This window comes from Octopus sinensis, linkage group LG8 (genome assembly GCF_006345805.1).
Source record: "Octopus sinensis linkage group LG8, ASM634580v1, whole genome shotgun sequence".
NCBI lineage: Eukaryota > Metazoa > Mollusca > Cephalopoda > Octopoda > Octopodidae > Octopus > Octopus sinensis.
The window spans coordinates 25,301,350-25,319,459 of NC_043004.1; the positions used below are offsets into that span (position 1 = coordinate 25,301,350).

The following is an 18,110-nucleotide window of genomic DNA, read 5'->3' on the forward strand; positions in this document are numbered from 1 at the left end:
AAGTAACAATTGTCCAAACGAAGGGTATTCCCTAGCTACCTTGGTATTTTTGGCCCGACAAATAGTTAACGGATTAAGCCCTCATTTGGATAATTACTACTTCCGAGGTGTCCTGCTAGCTATGAAACACACACACACACACACACACACACACACACACACACACATATATATATATATTATATATATATATATATATATAAATACATACATATTTATATATATGTATGTATTTATATATACATACATATAAATATATATGTATATATGTATATATATATGTATATATATATATATATACATATATACATATATATATACATATATACATATATGTATATATATATATATGTATTATTTATATATATATGTATATATATATATGTATTAATATATATTTATGTATATATATATATGTATATATATATGTATTTATCTATATATATATATATATATATGTATATATATATGTATATATATATATATTATATATATATATATATATGTATGTATGTATTTATATATATATGTATTTATATATATATATACATATATATATGTGTGTGTGTGTGTGCGCGCGCGTTTTTGAGTTTGCGTCTGTCTCTGCCACTGCTTAACAACCGGCTTTGTCCCCGTAATTTAGCGGATCGTAAAAACCCCAATAGAATAATTACTTTGAAAAAAATGTACTGGGGTAGATTTGTTTTGGACTAAAACCCTTCAAGCCGGTACTCTAGAATGGCCACAGATCAATGACTGAAACAAGTAAAAAAATAAAAGATTTTCATCTATCCATCTGTCTTCTATTTGTCTACTATTTCTGGGCGGATCTTAGGAGTAAAATCCTCAGGCATCTTCTCCATAGGGTCTTTTCAGATGCAACCGTCATTACACTTTCTGACAGGATTCACAAGTGTGACCAAAAGAGACTATGGATATTATTCAACCATTTCTACTAGGTCTACCTCTACGTTTCCAACTGGCTGGCTCACGTTGAAAGAATCCGTCTCGCGATTCTTTCCTGCGACATTCTAAACACACGTCCGTAGTACTAGATCACAGTTAATTCAATGTGAATCTTCCAACATAAAAATATAACAAGGTCTCCACGTTAGCTTACAGTATATAAGGGTAGCATTATATATTATTTCTAATGTAGGCACATGACCAGTAACTTTGTCAGGGAGAAGTTTACCGATTACTTTCACTCCAGTACTTGATTAGTACCATATTTTATCGACTCTCGAGGTGATGAAAGGAAAAGTTAACATCGGTAGGATTTGAACTCAACGCGTAGAAAAAGCTGAAAGAAATGCTGTGCGATATTTTATCCGACTCGCTAATTATTTTGCCAATCCATTGCCCTTGTTTTAAGATAGGCAAAAGACTTGAAATATTGAAGAGAGGATTAGCTAATTGTACTGACGCTGGAATTTAGCTGTGAGGTCAACCTTCCCTTTCAATCCAGAAAGATGAAAGGCAAAGTTGTCTACTGCGGGATTTAAATTCAGAACGTAAAGAACCAGAACAAATATCACTAGGAATTTTATCCTGCGCTCGAATGATTCTGACAAAGCAATGTCCTTAAGGGGCAACATAATATATAAAGACAAAAAATTTAGTTGAAAAAATTGGCAAATTTCAGAAGCGATACTACGAGGTGCATTTTATTCTTCCAGACTGAAGGAGAACACACCCTGCTAAACATTGCTTGTCATAGCCGACTGGTTTTCAGAATGCAGTCGGGGCATTGGAAAGCTCTCTATGCAATAGAGAGCTTGTGTTAAACTGGGTAAAAATGCCATTGAAACCTATAAATTACTTCAGATTGCTTATGGATTAATATTTTCGCTGGCACAAGAGGTTCAGGGACAGTAGAGAAGTGAGAGACGATGAGAGCAGTGGATAGGAGAGGGGCGTTAGAACGTCAGAACTGGCCAAGAAAATTCGTAGTACTCTGGATGAAGACCATCGTGTGCTTATAAAAACAATGAGCATTTAGTTTGGAGTTTGTGTGAAAACTGTACACAGAATTATTCATAAAGATCTGAATATTCGCAAAATTTGTTCTCAGAGTGCTCAGTGATGCGCATTCTGGTAATCAACTACTTATCACAGAAGGGCTTCAGTACAGTCCCTCCCCCTCCTGACAGTCCGGACATTGATCTCTGAGACTTTTTGGTCGATTCTGAAGCTGAAGAACCTCAGGGGCAGTCTTTTAGAAGACATTAAGAAAATGGGAGTTGTGACAAGGGTCCTGGACTCCTTCACTTTGGAAGACTTCCATGGGGTCTTCACGAAATGGCTGGATTGCTACAAGTGCATTGAAGTCAGAGGATCCTTCTTTAAAGGAGATTAGTGCTTTGTATTTCTTTGAAACTAATAATTGTCTCTTATGAAAAAGTCTGAATCATCTAGAATGCACCTTGTATATTGTCTCCTTTAAAAGCCAAACACTATATGGAATTAGAGCTGATGTTAAAAGATTATTATTATATTATTATTATTATTATTATTATTATTATTATTATTATTACCGTTGTTATTATTATTATTATTTGCGCCTCCCCCTCTTTGCCCCGTATTTAGGCCAAGCCCTCATCAACTTTTACGAGTTTCACTTGAAAATGAAGTTGAGGGTGAAGAGGGAAGTGTTGCCTTGTATCAAATTTGTTGAAAAATGGGTGAATGTTGGAAGAGTGGCCAGTGTGAAAGGACCAATTCTGAGCGCACACCAGTAAAGAAAAGGAGAAGGGCTCTTGCTCTGTTGTTCAGGCACCCGTTGCTTTGGGGGATTTTTTCCACGAGGACCGTAAAGCGCCTCCCCTATTTGGGAATTTTAATTTGTTCAATTTTTATTGTTATTACATTGTGTACACGCAGTAAAACCCATTGTATTGTCCTGTTTTTGTCCTTCATGTTGTTGTACGTGAATTAATGTTTTGTATGTGAGCCCTAGTGGCTAATACAAGAATTTATTATTATTATTATTATTATTATTATTATTATTATTATTATTATTATTATTATTATTATCATTATTATTATTATTATATCTTTTATCTTTTACTTGTTTCAGTCATTAGATCGCGGCCATGCTGGGGCACCCCCTTCAAGAATTTCTAATCGGATGTATCGATCCCTGCACTTTTTAAATTTTAATGTGTGGTACTTATACCATCGGTCTCATGACGAACCGCTAAGCTACGGGGGCATAAACACACCAGCATAGTTGCTAAGTATGCCTTTCTTAGAAGCTTTGTTTTTCTTCTTATCTTATGTGAATAACTATTAAAATATTATCAATAGTTTAACATGTATTATGAATGTTATCTAAAACCAATGAGTGTTATTACAAGAAGGGCAGAACTGACTAACATATTCCATTTTAGTATGTTAGAGATGTTTGCTATTGGACATTCTGTAGTCGATTCTGTATCTGTATTACACGAATCAAACATTTCTGATTGTATGACTTTCCCTTTATACCTCGGTGGTCCTGAACAAGTATTATTCGGCATAGCGGAATTTTCTTTTGTAGAAAACCATTTTAGAGAACAATCACAGGTTAGTTTGTTCTTTCTGAATGCTACAGGTAGAGTGTCCTGTTTATGAAACTGATGTATCGTATTTTCTATCATTTCAAAATCGTTGGTTCGAACTAACGCATTTTTGCCAATACAATTAAATGTATTAAATGCACAAATGACATAGCCAATATGGCTGACACTAAACGCATCGGTATCAAGTGTGTAAATATTTGAATTCTTCACTTCAAGTCTGTTACAACTGATGTTTCCGAAGGCAAAGCCGGATATAAATGAAATGTTAGAATCTCGAATGTAAAAATTTTGACAGTCTATATTACTAAATGCATGTCGATTGATTTTAAAAACGTGTTTCGCAGTAAATTTGATGGTCTTCACTGTTCCTGCGAAAGCCAGTGGTTTAATCTCGTTGATGCAGTCGACATTTATTTCCAACTGTAGCAGAGATCCTTCTTTATGATAAACAATCGCTTTCCCTTGAATGTCTTGGAGTTTGCCTCGAATTGAAAGTGATTGTATCTCTTTATTTGGTATATGTATTGGGAATGAAGGTGAGAAACATTCAATCTTAAACCCACTACATTTACACTCAACAGGACATCGTTTTTTAGAAGCATAGGTAATTTCGAAACAACAGACGAGCAGAATGAGCACTGACCAATATTTTCTTGATGATTCCATTTTGTAATAGCATTGATCTGGAAAATACAAATGAAACATTAGCAATACTTCGCCACATAAAAGAGGAGATTTATATCCTGAAAAAGAGCCAAATGAAAAATATTTTTCAAGGCAAATCTAGGAAGGATGTTATAATTGTATGACAGAAATATAAAGGATGCGAGGCAGACGTTCGATATTTATACTTTGCTCTCTCTCTCTCTCTCTCTCTCTCTCTCTCTCTCTCTCTCTCTCTCTCTCTCTCTCTCTCTCTCTCTCTCTCTCTCTCTTTCTAAAAGTATAGTATTAAAAAAAGTCTTAAGTCTTTCGGCCTTGATCAAATACCACTCAACGACAGCGACTTCAAACCGCACCCTTAGTTTCTGTCTTAACAGCGTTAAGTGCATGACAAAGTACATGTCCAGCAGCTCGCTTATTTAAAATATTCACTGACACTACAACAGATCTGGTGAGCATTATAAGTCAGACCCTTTCATGTTGAGAGTGGTAACTAACAGTAACTAAGCAGTTTTGGGAGCAGCCTTCATTCACAGCAAAACAATGATTTCACTTACAGTTTTCTTGTCAGTAACTGTCATGAAACGTCTTGTAAGGAAATCTTTGAAAGCTGTGGTTTGTTGTATACAAGACTTGAATACTAACCCATGAAAACTAAGGTGAATGAGTGGTTTGGAAGAAACCTTGACCCAACGGGGCTTAAACAGTTCACAAAACTTGTGAGAAGATTATTATCTGAGTTTATTCTGCAAAAGACCCATGGACTACATGATGTTAAAACAGGTGACAGATTGTCTACTAGTCATAAAGACTAACTCTTTCTGTATCAGTTTTGACTGCAATATTAATTTTATTTTCCTTTACTTCAGGTTCTTTTGACTTATCTCCTTTATATTATTCATTCTGGATGGTGGATTGGTAGAATCATTTGAGCATCTGTCAAAATACGTTGCAGTATTTACTCCAGCTCTTTAATTTCTGAGTTCAAATCTTGCCGAAATCAACTTTACCTTTGATCTACCTTCCAAAGTCGACAACATGTAGTACCAGTAATGCAATAGGATCGATATAATGGACTAACCTCCGCCTTCCACATGTCTGGCTTTATGTCTTAATTCGAAACATTTATTTTATCCATCTCTCATGTGCATGGTATTAAAACGTTCGCGTTGTTCCGGGTTCTGTCCCTTTGAGTAGCACAAGTATCTTTCAACGATAGACTCGGACTGACTCAAGCTTTATCAGCTAGAAATTGGCTCGACAGATACTGTTCGGAGTTCGCCGTATCGAATTCTTTCTGACTAGCAGACATAATCCACCACTTGTTTAAATATATCACATAGTCCATTGGTCTTTTGCAGAGACTATGCGAACTAATTATGCCCTATGGGTTGAGGTTTCTTCCTACTGTACTCCCATACTTTTCTTCCCTCCATCACACTACTGATCTGGGAAACTCTATTAAAAGGTTTCTTCTCCTTCACCATGAAAACTATTCACTTGAATATCACATATTAAAAAAAATATGAGTTGAAAAACTTTGATTAACTGAGATAGTTTATGTCATAGACAAAACCTCTCGCTAGCATTGTTTTAAATCACGATCTAGAATAAGGGAGACAACTTCAAAAAGTCAGCTAATGCTAACTTTGGCAAAATGATGACCATGCAGATAAAATAGGATCTCTTTCTTAAAGCCTGTTGGTGAACTAACAGACATGTTTCGATCTTATCAGATCTCATCAACGAAGCATATACACCACATTTGGTTAGCTTTAGAAGAGATCAAGTACATATAGAAGGAATGCAGTAATGTTCGTTACGTATATCAACAATAGGCGCAGACGTGACTGGGTGATAAGAAGTTTGATTTCCAGTCACATGGCTCCGGGCTCAGTCCCACTGCGTGACACCTACGAGTGTCAACTGTTATAGCTCCGGGCTGACCAAAGCCTGGTAAAAATCTTGGTAGACGGAAACTGAAAGAAACTCGTCGCTTATATGAATACTACCATACCCGTATCGTCAAAAATCCTGACAGTTTTATCTCTCTATATATAAACGGCAGTTTGTCTGTGCGTGTTTCTGTGTGTCTGTTTGCTTGTACCCTCACCCTGACCACGGCTTTCAACCGATTCTGATGAAACTTGACACACACATAGCCCAATGTCATAATTCAAAACTAACGCAGCGAAAATTTTGAAAAGTTCCCCCAGTTCTGAAAAAAATCGATAATTCGACATGGGGTCGAGAATCAGAAACACGAACCACAAACTGTCTAGGGGACGCAACTCCACCTTTTTTAACTAAAAAAAATTTACCATCATTTTTTTTTTTCCATTTTTTTGCTATTTTTTGGCTATAACTCTCTAAAAATGCTTTATAGTTATTTCCCTTACAAACCTGAGCAACGCCGGGCGATACTGCTAGTTAATGATAAAAAATAGCGCATTAAAACAATGGCAGAAACCGTTGATAAATATCAGCAATCCAGTAAATAAATACACACACATACACACATATAAATGATGTTGCAGCTAGAATACTGTATAACGAAATCAGTCGGATAACTCCAAGGACATAGAAATGGAACCCACGGTATGGTGGAAGCCATAGCCACTCATAATTAAAAAAAGGTGTACTGGCGGAATGTCCCAGGGAAAACCTCAATAAAATGTAAACATAATAGACCTGACTTAATAATTTGGGATAGAAAAGAGGAACTGTGTACTATTGTAGAAAATCAGCTGCCCAACGGATGTTAACATAAAGCTAAAGATCAGTGATAAAGAGAACACCTACGCTGAACTATTGAGAATTTTCAGTTACTCTATCCAGATTACTAGTTCAGGTTTATACCTGTAGTTATTGGGGCACTGGGATATGTAACACTCTACCTAAATACCAATCTTGAGAAATTAGGCTTCTCAAATCCAGAAAGGGGAAAGCTGATTCGAAGACTACAGATCAAAGCCATTACTGGAACTGTAAAAATCTGTAAAACTTTCCAGAAGTTTATTATTTAAATATATATGAGCATGATTAGATATGTCACTATACGCATGAGAATAAATACATGAAGCAAAACATACAAATTTGGGCAATATACATGCATATATACATACATACAAACATACATACATACATACATACATACATAAATACATAGAATGGCACCTGTAACAAAACACGTATCAGTGACGGTATTACAGCAAAATAAAGAAAATTTGAACCCCGGAACTCTCTGCATTCAATAAAGCAGTTTCCACAATGTGTTTGCAGTGCGAGTACTCATGCCAATATTTGGGCTGCTTGATTGGATGCTTGATGAGATCTGAGCCATTGATGTGAAAACCCGGAAAATACAAACAAGCACACATAATTTCCACATCAATGGCGACATAGACCACCACCACATAAAACGAAAACAAGGGGGCAAAGCCTTAACATCAATCTAGACTGCCTTTGAATGTTGCATTATATCCCTTCGGTAAAATTTATCTATCTATCTATCTATCTATCTATCTATCTATCTATCTATCTATCTATCTATCTATCTATCTATCTATCTATCTATCTATCTATGTACGACGGACTTCTTTCAGTTTCCCTCTATCAAATGCACTCATGGCTTTGGTCAGCCTGATACTTACCCAAAGTGCCACGCAGTGGGACTGAACCCAGAATCATGTGCTTAGGAAGCAATCTTCTTATCACACACCCACGCCTATATGTATGTATGTATGTATGTGTTGTAGCGAGGGCCATTGAAACCCCTGTAGGATTGGAAGAATTTATGGGACCTCCCCATAAATCTATTCTGTAAAAATATAAATGGCTTTTCCTCCACTAAAAGCAAGTCATCACAGAATTACAAAAAAAAGTAAAAAATATTTTTTTGAAGTTCTGTCCGATAAATTAGGTCTGTGTACCAGGACAAAGGCGTGTTTTGAAATAAAAGAAAACTTCATACCAGTATTTAAACCAAAAAGGTTAATAAAATCAAAGTGTGCGCTGGTTTTTCCATTGGGTTAAATGAATGTTTTTAAAATGTGCCACTACCCGCTACCTACTTCGGAGGATATTTTTGCGAAATTGAACGGTGGAAAGATATTTTCTACTTTAGATCTCTCTGACGCGTACCTGCAAATTAGAGTAGACGATGAATGCTCGAAATACCTAACAGTCAACACACATAAAGGACTGTATAAATATAACAGGTTACCATGTGACTTAAAAGTTGCGCCAGCGATTTTTTCAACGGATTATTGATGCAGTGTTAGCGGAGTGTGAATTCACCATTCCATGTCTGGATAATAAATTCATTAAAAATGAATCTAGAGCTCAACATGTGGAGCATGTAAAATATGTATTTGAAAAAATTAAGGATTACGGTTTTACTTTGAGTGAAGGAAAGTATGAATTTCTCTTCTCAGAACTAAGATATTTAAGGCGGCGAGCTGTCAGAAACGTTAGCGCGCCGGGCGAAATGCTTAGCGGTATTTCGTCTGCCGTTACGTTCTGAGTTCAAATTCTGCCGAGGTTGACTTTTCCTTTCATCCTTTCGGGGTCAATTAAATAAGCACCAGTTACGCACTAGGGTCGATGTAATCGACTTAATCTGGTTGACTGTCCTTGTTTGTCCCCTCTATGTTTAACCCCTTGTGGGCAATAAAGAAATAGGTATTTCGTCTGCTGCTACGATCTGAGTTCAAATTCGGTCGAGGTCGACTTTGCTTTTCATCTTTTCGGGGTCGATTAAATAAGTACCAGTTACGCACTGGGGACGATATAATCGACTTAATCCGTTTGTCTGTCCTTGTTTGTCCTCTCTGCGTGTAGCCCCTTGTGGGCAGTAAAGAAATAGGTATTTTGTCTGTCTTTACGTACTGAGTTCAAATTCCGCCGAGATCGACTTGGCCTTTCATCCTTTCGGGGTCTATAAATTAAGTACCAGTTGCGTGCTGGGGTCGATCTAATCGACTGGCCACTCCCCTAAAATTTCGGGCCTTGTGCCTAGAGTAGAAAAGAAAATAAGATATTTAGGACAAATTATTGACAGAAATGGACGAGGGCAAGCGCAATTAAAAATATGCCTCCACCGACTTTATAAGCTTTTCATCAGGAATATTATATGGTGTTTTATATGTAGATTTAGCGGCAGATTTCAAAAATGTAATCGGTTTCTTTCTATCAGTTTTTCTGGTGAGATAAGAGAGGTGTATAACTCCCATCAGCAGTATCGCTACACGTAAACGTCTTATACAGGTAAATTCTGACTTCTGTTTTATAACTATTTGTATTCATTTTGTAATTTTATGTTTTCATAATATTTTCTTTTCATAAATTTTACCTTCTGTTTAAGGTGCCAAGTCATCATCATCATCAAATTCTACTCAGGATGTCAAGGCATTGCAAGAACAGTCTTGATATATTTTGTCATGCCTGTAGTTCATTTACCACCAAAGCTCAGCAACGTTCCATCACAAGTGAAATCAAGAAGATCTACCAGTTATACTTTGGCTGCTCTCTCGGGGATCAAGATAAGAGTTGGGCCCCGTTCATCATCTGCTCAGCTTGTTCAAATGGACTAAGGGATTGGCTAAATAAGAGGAAGAGAGCAATGCCGCTTGCAATACCTATGATATGGAGAGAGCCAAAGGATCATTACATGAACTGTTATTTCTGCAACATTAATGTATGTGGGTTTACTGTAAACGCTAAGCATCAGATTGTGTATCCCAACTTAGAATCAGCAAGAAGACCAGTACCACACAGCGATGATGATCTTCCTATTCCAATACCATTAGAAAATGGCCTTCAGATGTCTGACGAAAACTTCTTTCCTGAAGAAAATACTACTGCTGTGGAAGACACCGAAGTGGATGCAGATTTCACGATTGAAAATGAAGACGTACCACAGAAATTTTCTCAAGGAGAGTTAAATGATTTAGTTAGAGACTTGTCATTGTCGAAGGATAAAGCTGAGCTATTAGCATCTCGCCTACAAGAAGAGTGTCTGCTTAAGAAAGATGTTTGTATTATTCATTTCAGGAAGAGAAATAGGGATCTGACTTCATGCTTCTCTGTTGATGGACCACTTTGTTTTAGTAATAGCATTGATGAGTTATTTCGCTGTTTGTTCCAAGAGCATGTTCCATCTGAATGGCACTTATTCATTGATTCATCAAAGAGAAGCCTCAAGGCAGTACTACTACACAACGGCAATAAGAAACCATCTATTCCCATAGGACATTCAGTGCACATGAAAACATGCAAGTACCCCTCAATGCCATAAAATATACAAACTACAGCTGGGAAATATGTGGAGACTTGAAGGTGATTGGAATGTTGATGGGAATGCAATATGGGTTAACGAAATATTGTTGCTTTTTGTGCCTATGGGACAGTCGTGCAACTAACAAGCACTATGTGCAATCAGAGTGGCCTTTGCGAAAATCATATGAGCCCCGGGAGTTTCTAGCGTTCAGAGTTAACCCAGAAAAGTCAATCAGCAACTCTGATGATTAAAAAGGTTTCAGTTTCTTGACCAGTGTTGTTAACAAATTATATCCGAGATATGCATAAGGTCAGAGTTCCACTGAATAGTTTACTGAAAAGAGATATGAAATGGAATCTGTCAGAAAATTCCCAAAAGGCATTTGACAAAATTTTAAACAATATTAATATTTGATTTGTCGTTAGCTCACTTCGATCTTGCAGCGGAGACTGTTGTAGCTTCAGACGCTTCTGAGTACGGCATAGAAGCAGTAATGTTACATAAAAATAAAGATAACATGAAGGCGGTGGTTCATGCCTCACGATCTCTGATATCAACAGAGAAATTTTATAGTCAAACATAAAAGAAGCTCTAGCAATCATTTTTGCCGTGAAAAAAATTCCGATTTTTGTACAGTAGAAGTTACCAGCTACAGACTGACCACCGACCATTATTATCGATATTTGGGTCGAAAAATGGAATTCCTACTTATACTGCTGCAACGTTGGGCTACGATATTATTAAACTACGATTTCAAGCTGGAGTATATACCATACAGATTGTCTATCAAGGCTGATTTCAAGAAATGCGGAACCATTTGAAGATACTGTGATTTCCGCAAAAAAATTATATATATATATTGACTTTTGTTTTAAATCGAAAGAGGAGAGATGAAAGATGTATGTATGGGCCAAAGATTTTGACCAATGTGTTCGCAAAAAGGTTGACGCGTGTCGTGGAGAAACTTGTAGGGAAGGCGCAGAAATGCGCCATCCCAGGTAGGTCTATCCAGGACAATCTTCACCTTATACGCTACACCTTAGAAAAGGTGGGTAAATTAACCGACAAAGGTGAGGCACTGGTTCATTTAGATCAAAGTAAAGCTTTCGATAAAGTAGACCACCAATACCTGGCGGCGGTATTCGAAGCGGCTGGGCTGGGCACGGAATTCCGTGGTTGGATCATTGCCATTTATAGCGGCATCAAATCCACCGTCCAGATAAACTGCTACCCGTCGGAGAGGTTTCAGATCAAGCGCTCAGTTCGTCAAGCGTGCCCCTGTCTCCGCTTATGTATGTATTCACTCTTGAGCCATTACTGCGCACGTTGGAGAACTTGGGGGTCATCCCCAATGAAATTGGATGCGGTAAGTCTGTCTCTGCCTATGCGGATGACGTCACCATCACCGTGTCCAATGAAGCTCAGTTACATTGCGTAGAGGACGCTATCAAAGGATATGAGGCGGTGGCAGGGGCACAAGTTAACAAGAACAAGTACATCAGCTTGCGCCTCGGTACCTGGAGGAGCAAGTTGATATCGTCCAGTGTCGTGGGTCACTGGACAGATGGTCCTGTTAAGTTGCTCGGAGTCTGATTTGGACCGGACTCTCAGACGAAGAATTGGAGCAAGGTGGCAGACAGGGTGGATGCCCTAGCCCGGACTTGGTCTGGAAGGGCTCTGTCCATGAAAGGAAGAGCGGAAGTTGCACCGGTGTTTATTGCATCTGTTATCACCTACCGCCTGACCTTTGTCCCTCGCCCCGGCTCGTGGCTAAACAAGTTGGAGCGCCTCTTCTTCCGCTTGTTGTGGAAGGAAGGAAAGCCACTTGTGAGGCGCTCTGTTTGCTGCCAGGAACCGCTGAAGGGTGGGTTAGGGATGCCCTGGGTAATGATGCGCAGACATGCGTTGAGGCTAAGGCATCTCTGGCTTTACCTGGAGGGTGACAAGGTGTGGAATCCACTGGCGGAGGAATTCTTTCCTTGACCAGCCTCTTTGGAGAAATTTAAACCTAGTTTCATTAAAAGACGGAATCTGACTGCAAAAGGAGTGTCGAAAGCCACTCGTACTAATCCACAAGACGGGCATACCACCTCGGTATTGTATAAAGGGCAGGTAGAGTTTTAAAATGATGACGTCCTAGGAGAGGCTCTGGGGTTAGGTGAGAACAAACTTGCCAACCTGTTCCAAAAAACTTTCAGGCCGGGGTATTTGGATAATTATCAAAAATCTCTGACCTTGGCTTTACCTGTTTGCGATAAGTTATCCAGGCACGAAATGTCAGTGCCAACGGCATGTCCAAGATGAGGGCTAGACGATGAAACCATCCAGCACGCTTTTGTAGAATGCCGGAAGCTTTCAGGCTTGATAATTTACGATGAACACGTGTGTCACACCTAGGCAGAGTACAGCTATCAGCTGAGTCTACAATAAAGGTTGTGCCGCCAACCGGACTCTCAACGGAAGGTGAGGCATGTTTTCTCTGTTCAGTTGCAGTATTGAAAGAGTGTGAGGAAGACCAGATTGCAAGGACTCATGACGGGATCCTTCATCTCTGGCCCTAGTTTGCTGACATACTTCAGATATCATCTGAAGAGCAAGATAGGGCTGGAGAAGAGATGCCTACTGCGAGGTGTGTTCGAGAAAAGATGGAAGGCTGTGGTAAGAAAGGTGGGTACAAGGGACCCTGCTTAATCTTCACGGGAAAAGAAAACGGTATAGCCGCTGGGCTTTTCAGCCCATCAGGTTTAATCCCCGCCCAAAGTCAAATTTTAATTATATATCATACAATATTTTTTAAAAATCAACTAAGTATCATACGAAGTCATAATAACAATAATTGTTTGTATTGTCCTGTTTTGTCTTCTCTGTGTACGATATTAATTATCATAATAAAAAATCAACCTCTAGCCGAACAATTATTCTGTGCTGATGAAAGGAAATAACCCGGAAATCGCGATACACACATATTGTTTTGAGCTGATTGTGAGTGTTAGATTCCCTTGTTCGAAAATATAAGGACACAGATTGTGTCGTATAACCAGCTGGGGATGATGTTTCCGGGGGCTAAATTACAGCAACATTCGTCCTATACCAGGACTGCCATGTTATGCTGGCAAACAATCTTCACTACAAAGTGTAATGTGTTTAAAAACAATGCAACAAAAGATTTATTTGACATTTCCTGTTGCAAATACAACTCCTTTAAAAACTTCAGTTGTAGTAGAGACAAACAAGTACCACAGAGAGAACAAGACTTTTTACAGGATTAACGGACAAATCGAAAAATGATCGTTGGTGTAATAGCTCAAGCAGTATCTAAATAGAACGTTCAGAGGTTGATTAGACAGAATCAGCCAGATCACAGTTGCTCTTCTACTCAGCAAAGGAAAATTCGGTTTAACTGACTCAGTCATAACAGAAAGGTTGGATGTCTTTTCCCAAAGAAGAATGATCTTTTCTGCCACAATCTTGACAATTTGTTTAATTTATTATTTTAATGTGTGTGTAATATAGACTTCATGTAACACATATATTTGGTGACCTAGTATTAAAAATAATAAAGAAAACAAAGTTGGAAAGGCTATTTATTTCACATAATTCGAAATTTCAACTACGTTGCGAAGCCTGAAGATATAAATTTTAGAGCTTGAGATTTTAATGGATTTTGCAAAAGAAAATCGATTCGTAACAATGAATGTAAGAAATAAAATGAGGAACGGCAAACGTGTTATAAATTGATTTTTGGTTCATTATTCAAAATTTCAAGTGGGCTGCGGAGCTTGATGTAAATTTAAGAATTTCAGATTTTAACACAATTGTTTCTAAAGGATTTCGCAATAAAAAATATATTCTTGAAAATATATTTTGAAAATCTGTGTAAAAATTACCTTTTTTGCCCTACTCTATTATATATTATACATATTAGCCTCTGTGTGTGTTTATGTGTGTGGGAGAGAGAGAGAGAGAATGTGTGCATATATATATGTGTGTGTGTGTGTGTGTGTGCGTGTGCGTGTGTGTGTGTAGTATGGGTCTTTGCATTGTGTTTGTCCCCCACCACCGCTTGAAAACTTGTGTTGGTTTGTTTACGTCCCCGTCACTTCGCAGTTCGGTAAAAAAAAAGTCCAACTAACCTAACCCTAACCCTAAAAAGAAAGATAAGTACTAGGGTCGACTTCTTCCACTAAACTCTTTAAGGATGTGCCCCAGCACGGTCGCAGTCGAATGACCGAAACAAGTAATCGATAATAGCACACAGGGGGGTGGGGGAATACCTTGTGGAGATGCATTGTGAGTACTAGATTTATAAACGGTAGAGACTTACTCGAAATCGATTAATTATAAAGTACCCCTACAGATTGTATTGTAGGACAATTGACTATTGACTTACATAAAATAGGTAGCGTTGTATCTATTGTATATTAAAATAATAATTTTTTTTCTCTCTCTGTGTCTCTCTCTTCTCCCCATCTCTCTCTCACATTCTTTCTTTCTTTCTCTCTCTCACATTCTTTCTCATGTACACATACATTCAATTTTTGTCCTTGTTTCGTGTTACTTGTCAGCTGTTCTAGTTTCACTCTTACTCCGCTTCTTTCACATCCTTTCTTCATATCCTGGCTCTTTGATTCCTTCTCTCTTTCTCTCTCTCTCTCTCTCTCTGAGTTTCTGTCTCTGTATCTCTCTCTTTCTCTGAGTATCTCTATCTCCTTGAGTATTTCTCTCTCTCTCTCTCTCTCCCTCTCTCTCCATCTGCTCTTTCCCATGACCGTTCTCTTGCATAAAGTTCACGCATATTATTACACAGGAGAAATAGCTAGCTACATTCTGGGAAAAGTCAACAACCAACACTATACTAACAAGTAACAGAAGCGAGAAAATATCAATAAGTAAAAAAAAATGAATGAATAAATAAAAGAGATGCAATTTAACCATACCAATGGTATTATTTCATTTCCAACTCCACCCATCTTTTAACATACATACATACATACATACATACATACATATACATACATACATACATACATACATGCATACATGCATACATACATATATACATGCATACATGCATGCATACATACATACATGCATACATGCATGCATACATGCATGCATACATACATACATACATACATACGTACGTACATACATACATACATACATACATACATATACATACATACATACATACATACATACATACATATGTACGTACATATATTTCTAACCAAACGTTTGTTAGCATCAAAAATGTATAAAGCGGACTTAACGTGAAGCATGGAAAAATCCAACGTTTCGAACAGTGCTCTTTTTCAGGGGATTGGACGCTTGATGAGAACCGAGCCATTTATGTGAAAACCCGAAAAGTACTAACAAGCACACATAATTTCCACACAAACAGTGATGTAGACCAACTCTACCTAAAACGAAAACAAGGCGGCAGAGGCTTAATACATATCCAAAATGACTTTAGATGTCGCATCATATCTCTTCGGCAACATCTTTTAACCTCCAAGTATCGAAGTGCATCTCTTGGCCAAGTTTGCACACATTAGGCTGATAACATCATAAAACTTAGAAGGCAGATCCTTGAGCTCTTTGACTGATAACCTAGAATACATGCCCAAAGAAGCCACACCACTCTAACACAATGTATCATCAGATGAAAGGATGAGCCTATATGATCAGAAGACTATGCATGGATATGTTAGTAGAAAACTCCGTGAAGAGAGTAACATCGATCATCAAAGCAGTTTATCATAGACGAATACCCGGATTACTACCTCCAGTTTTGAAGGGTATGTGTTTGCAATCCAGGAACAGGAAATATTAACCAAGTACCTGATGCATAAAAGGGATAGAGAGGCAGGAAAAGCCGTAAAATGTGACAATCGATGCAGACTTTGTGGAGTTCACACTGAAGATATCATCCACATCATAAGCAGTTGTCCGAAAATGTCATCACGGTATTATCTACTGATGAGACATGACGTTGTAGCTAGGGCACTCTATAATGAAATACGTCGGAAGGATAATTCCGAGGACAAAGAGGTAAGAACCCACAATATGGTAGAAGCCATTGCCGCTCATAATAAAAAGTAATACTGGTGGAATGTACCAGTGAAGACCTCAATAAAATGTAAGCACAACAGACCCGACTTAATGATTTGGGATAGAGAAAAGAAACTGTGCACAATTGTGGAAATTAGCTGCCCAGCGGATGTTAACATATAGCTGAAAATCAGTGAAAAAGAGAACACCTATGCTGAACTATTGAAAAATCTGCAGTTACTCTATCTAGGTTAAAAGTTCAGGTTTATAGGTAATTATTGAGGCCCTGAGATATGTAACACACTGCCTAAACACCAATCTTGAGAAATTAGGCTCCTCAAAACCAGAAAGGAGAAAGCTAGTTCGAAGACTACGGATCCAATCCATCACTAGGACTGTAAAAATCTGTAAAAGTTTCCAGAACTTTAGCATTTAAATAAATATAAACATGTCTAGATATGTAACTATATGCATGAGAATACTTGCTTGTATTTATGTTAATAATTTCACTTTTGATAGTTTTATTTCTATTAGTACCACTATGTATGTATGCCTAAAAGACTGAATGTTGATCGTCTTAGATGTAATAGTGTGAATAGAACTTAACAAGAGGAAATGAATGCTGCTGATATTGGGGAGGATTGGCCGACCCTTAAAAAGTCAGTTTATGATATAGGCAAGAAAGTTCTGAGATTGATACAAAGAAAGCATCAAGATTGGTTTAAAGAAAATGGTGAACATATAGATGATTTATTGGCTGATAAAAGACGTACTTTTTCACGCTGTTTGTCAGCAAAGCCACATGAGAAGGAAGTGTTGCATAGAGAACTCAAGGATGTAAAATCACGTGTGAGACGGAGGCTCTCTCAGATGAGGGATATGTGGTAGAATAAGAAGGTTGATGAGATACATATAGCGTCGGATTCCAATAAAACAAAGCTGTTGTATGGTTCCTTGCGAGAAGATTATGGACCGACTTCTCTGATGACACCCACTTCGAAGCAAAGATGGTAAAGAACCTCTTCGTGATTCACAAGGAATTCTGCGAAGGTGGCGAGAACACTTTGATGAACTTTTGAATCAGCAGTCTGTAATTAGTGAGGATGTTCTCAATCTCACTCCTGGATTACCTGTGAAGGTGGCTCCCGCAGAACCACCAAAGTTGGAAGAAGTTGTAGAGGCTGTCTCAAGGATGAATAATGGTGGTGATAAACTTCTGCAGCAACTTCACTCTTTGTTTGGTAGGATATGGGGTAGTGAATCTGCACCTGAGGACTGGAGAGATACAGTAATGGTGGTCTTATATAAGGGAACGGGCAACAGGAATGATTGTGGTCACTATAGGGGAATATCATTGCTTTCTGTCGTAGGAAAGGTTTTATACAGGGTACTTCTGGATCGTCTGCTGAAACACGTTGCAGATTGTGTTCTTCCAGAAAGTCAATCTGGCTTTCGTCTGGGACACGGCACTGCTGATGTGATCTTTTTAGCTAGACAATTTCAGGAGAAGTGTGTGGAACAGGGTCTGGATTTGTATCAGGTTTTTGTCG

The 18,110-nt window shown here is 38.0% G+C and overlaps 1 protein-coding gene across 3 annotated transcripts in view; it reads right to left on the bottom strand.

Moving 5' to 3' along the window:
* Positions 1-2,559: 2,559 nt before the first annotated feature.
* Positions 2,560-18,110, bottom strand: part of LOC118760836 (slit homolog 2 protein-like) — a 42,333-nt gene continuing 26,782 nt past the window's right edge. For all 3 annotated transcript variants that reach the window (XM_036505283.1, XM_029784186.2, XM_029784185.2), the window contains one exon: positions 2,560-4,246. In XM_036505283.1, coding sequence (XP_036361176.1) covers positions 3,330-4,229 — 900 coding nt within the window. In that variant the 5' untranslated portion in view covers positions 4,230-4,246 and the 3' untranslated portion in view covers positions 2,560-3,329. The remainder of the gene's footprint in view (positions 4,247-18,110) is intronic.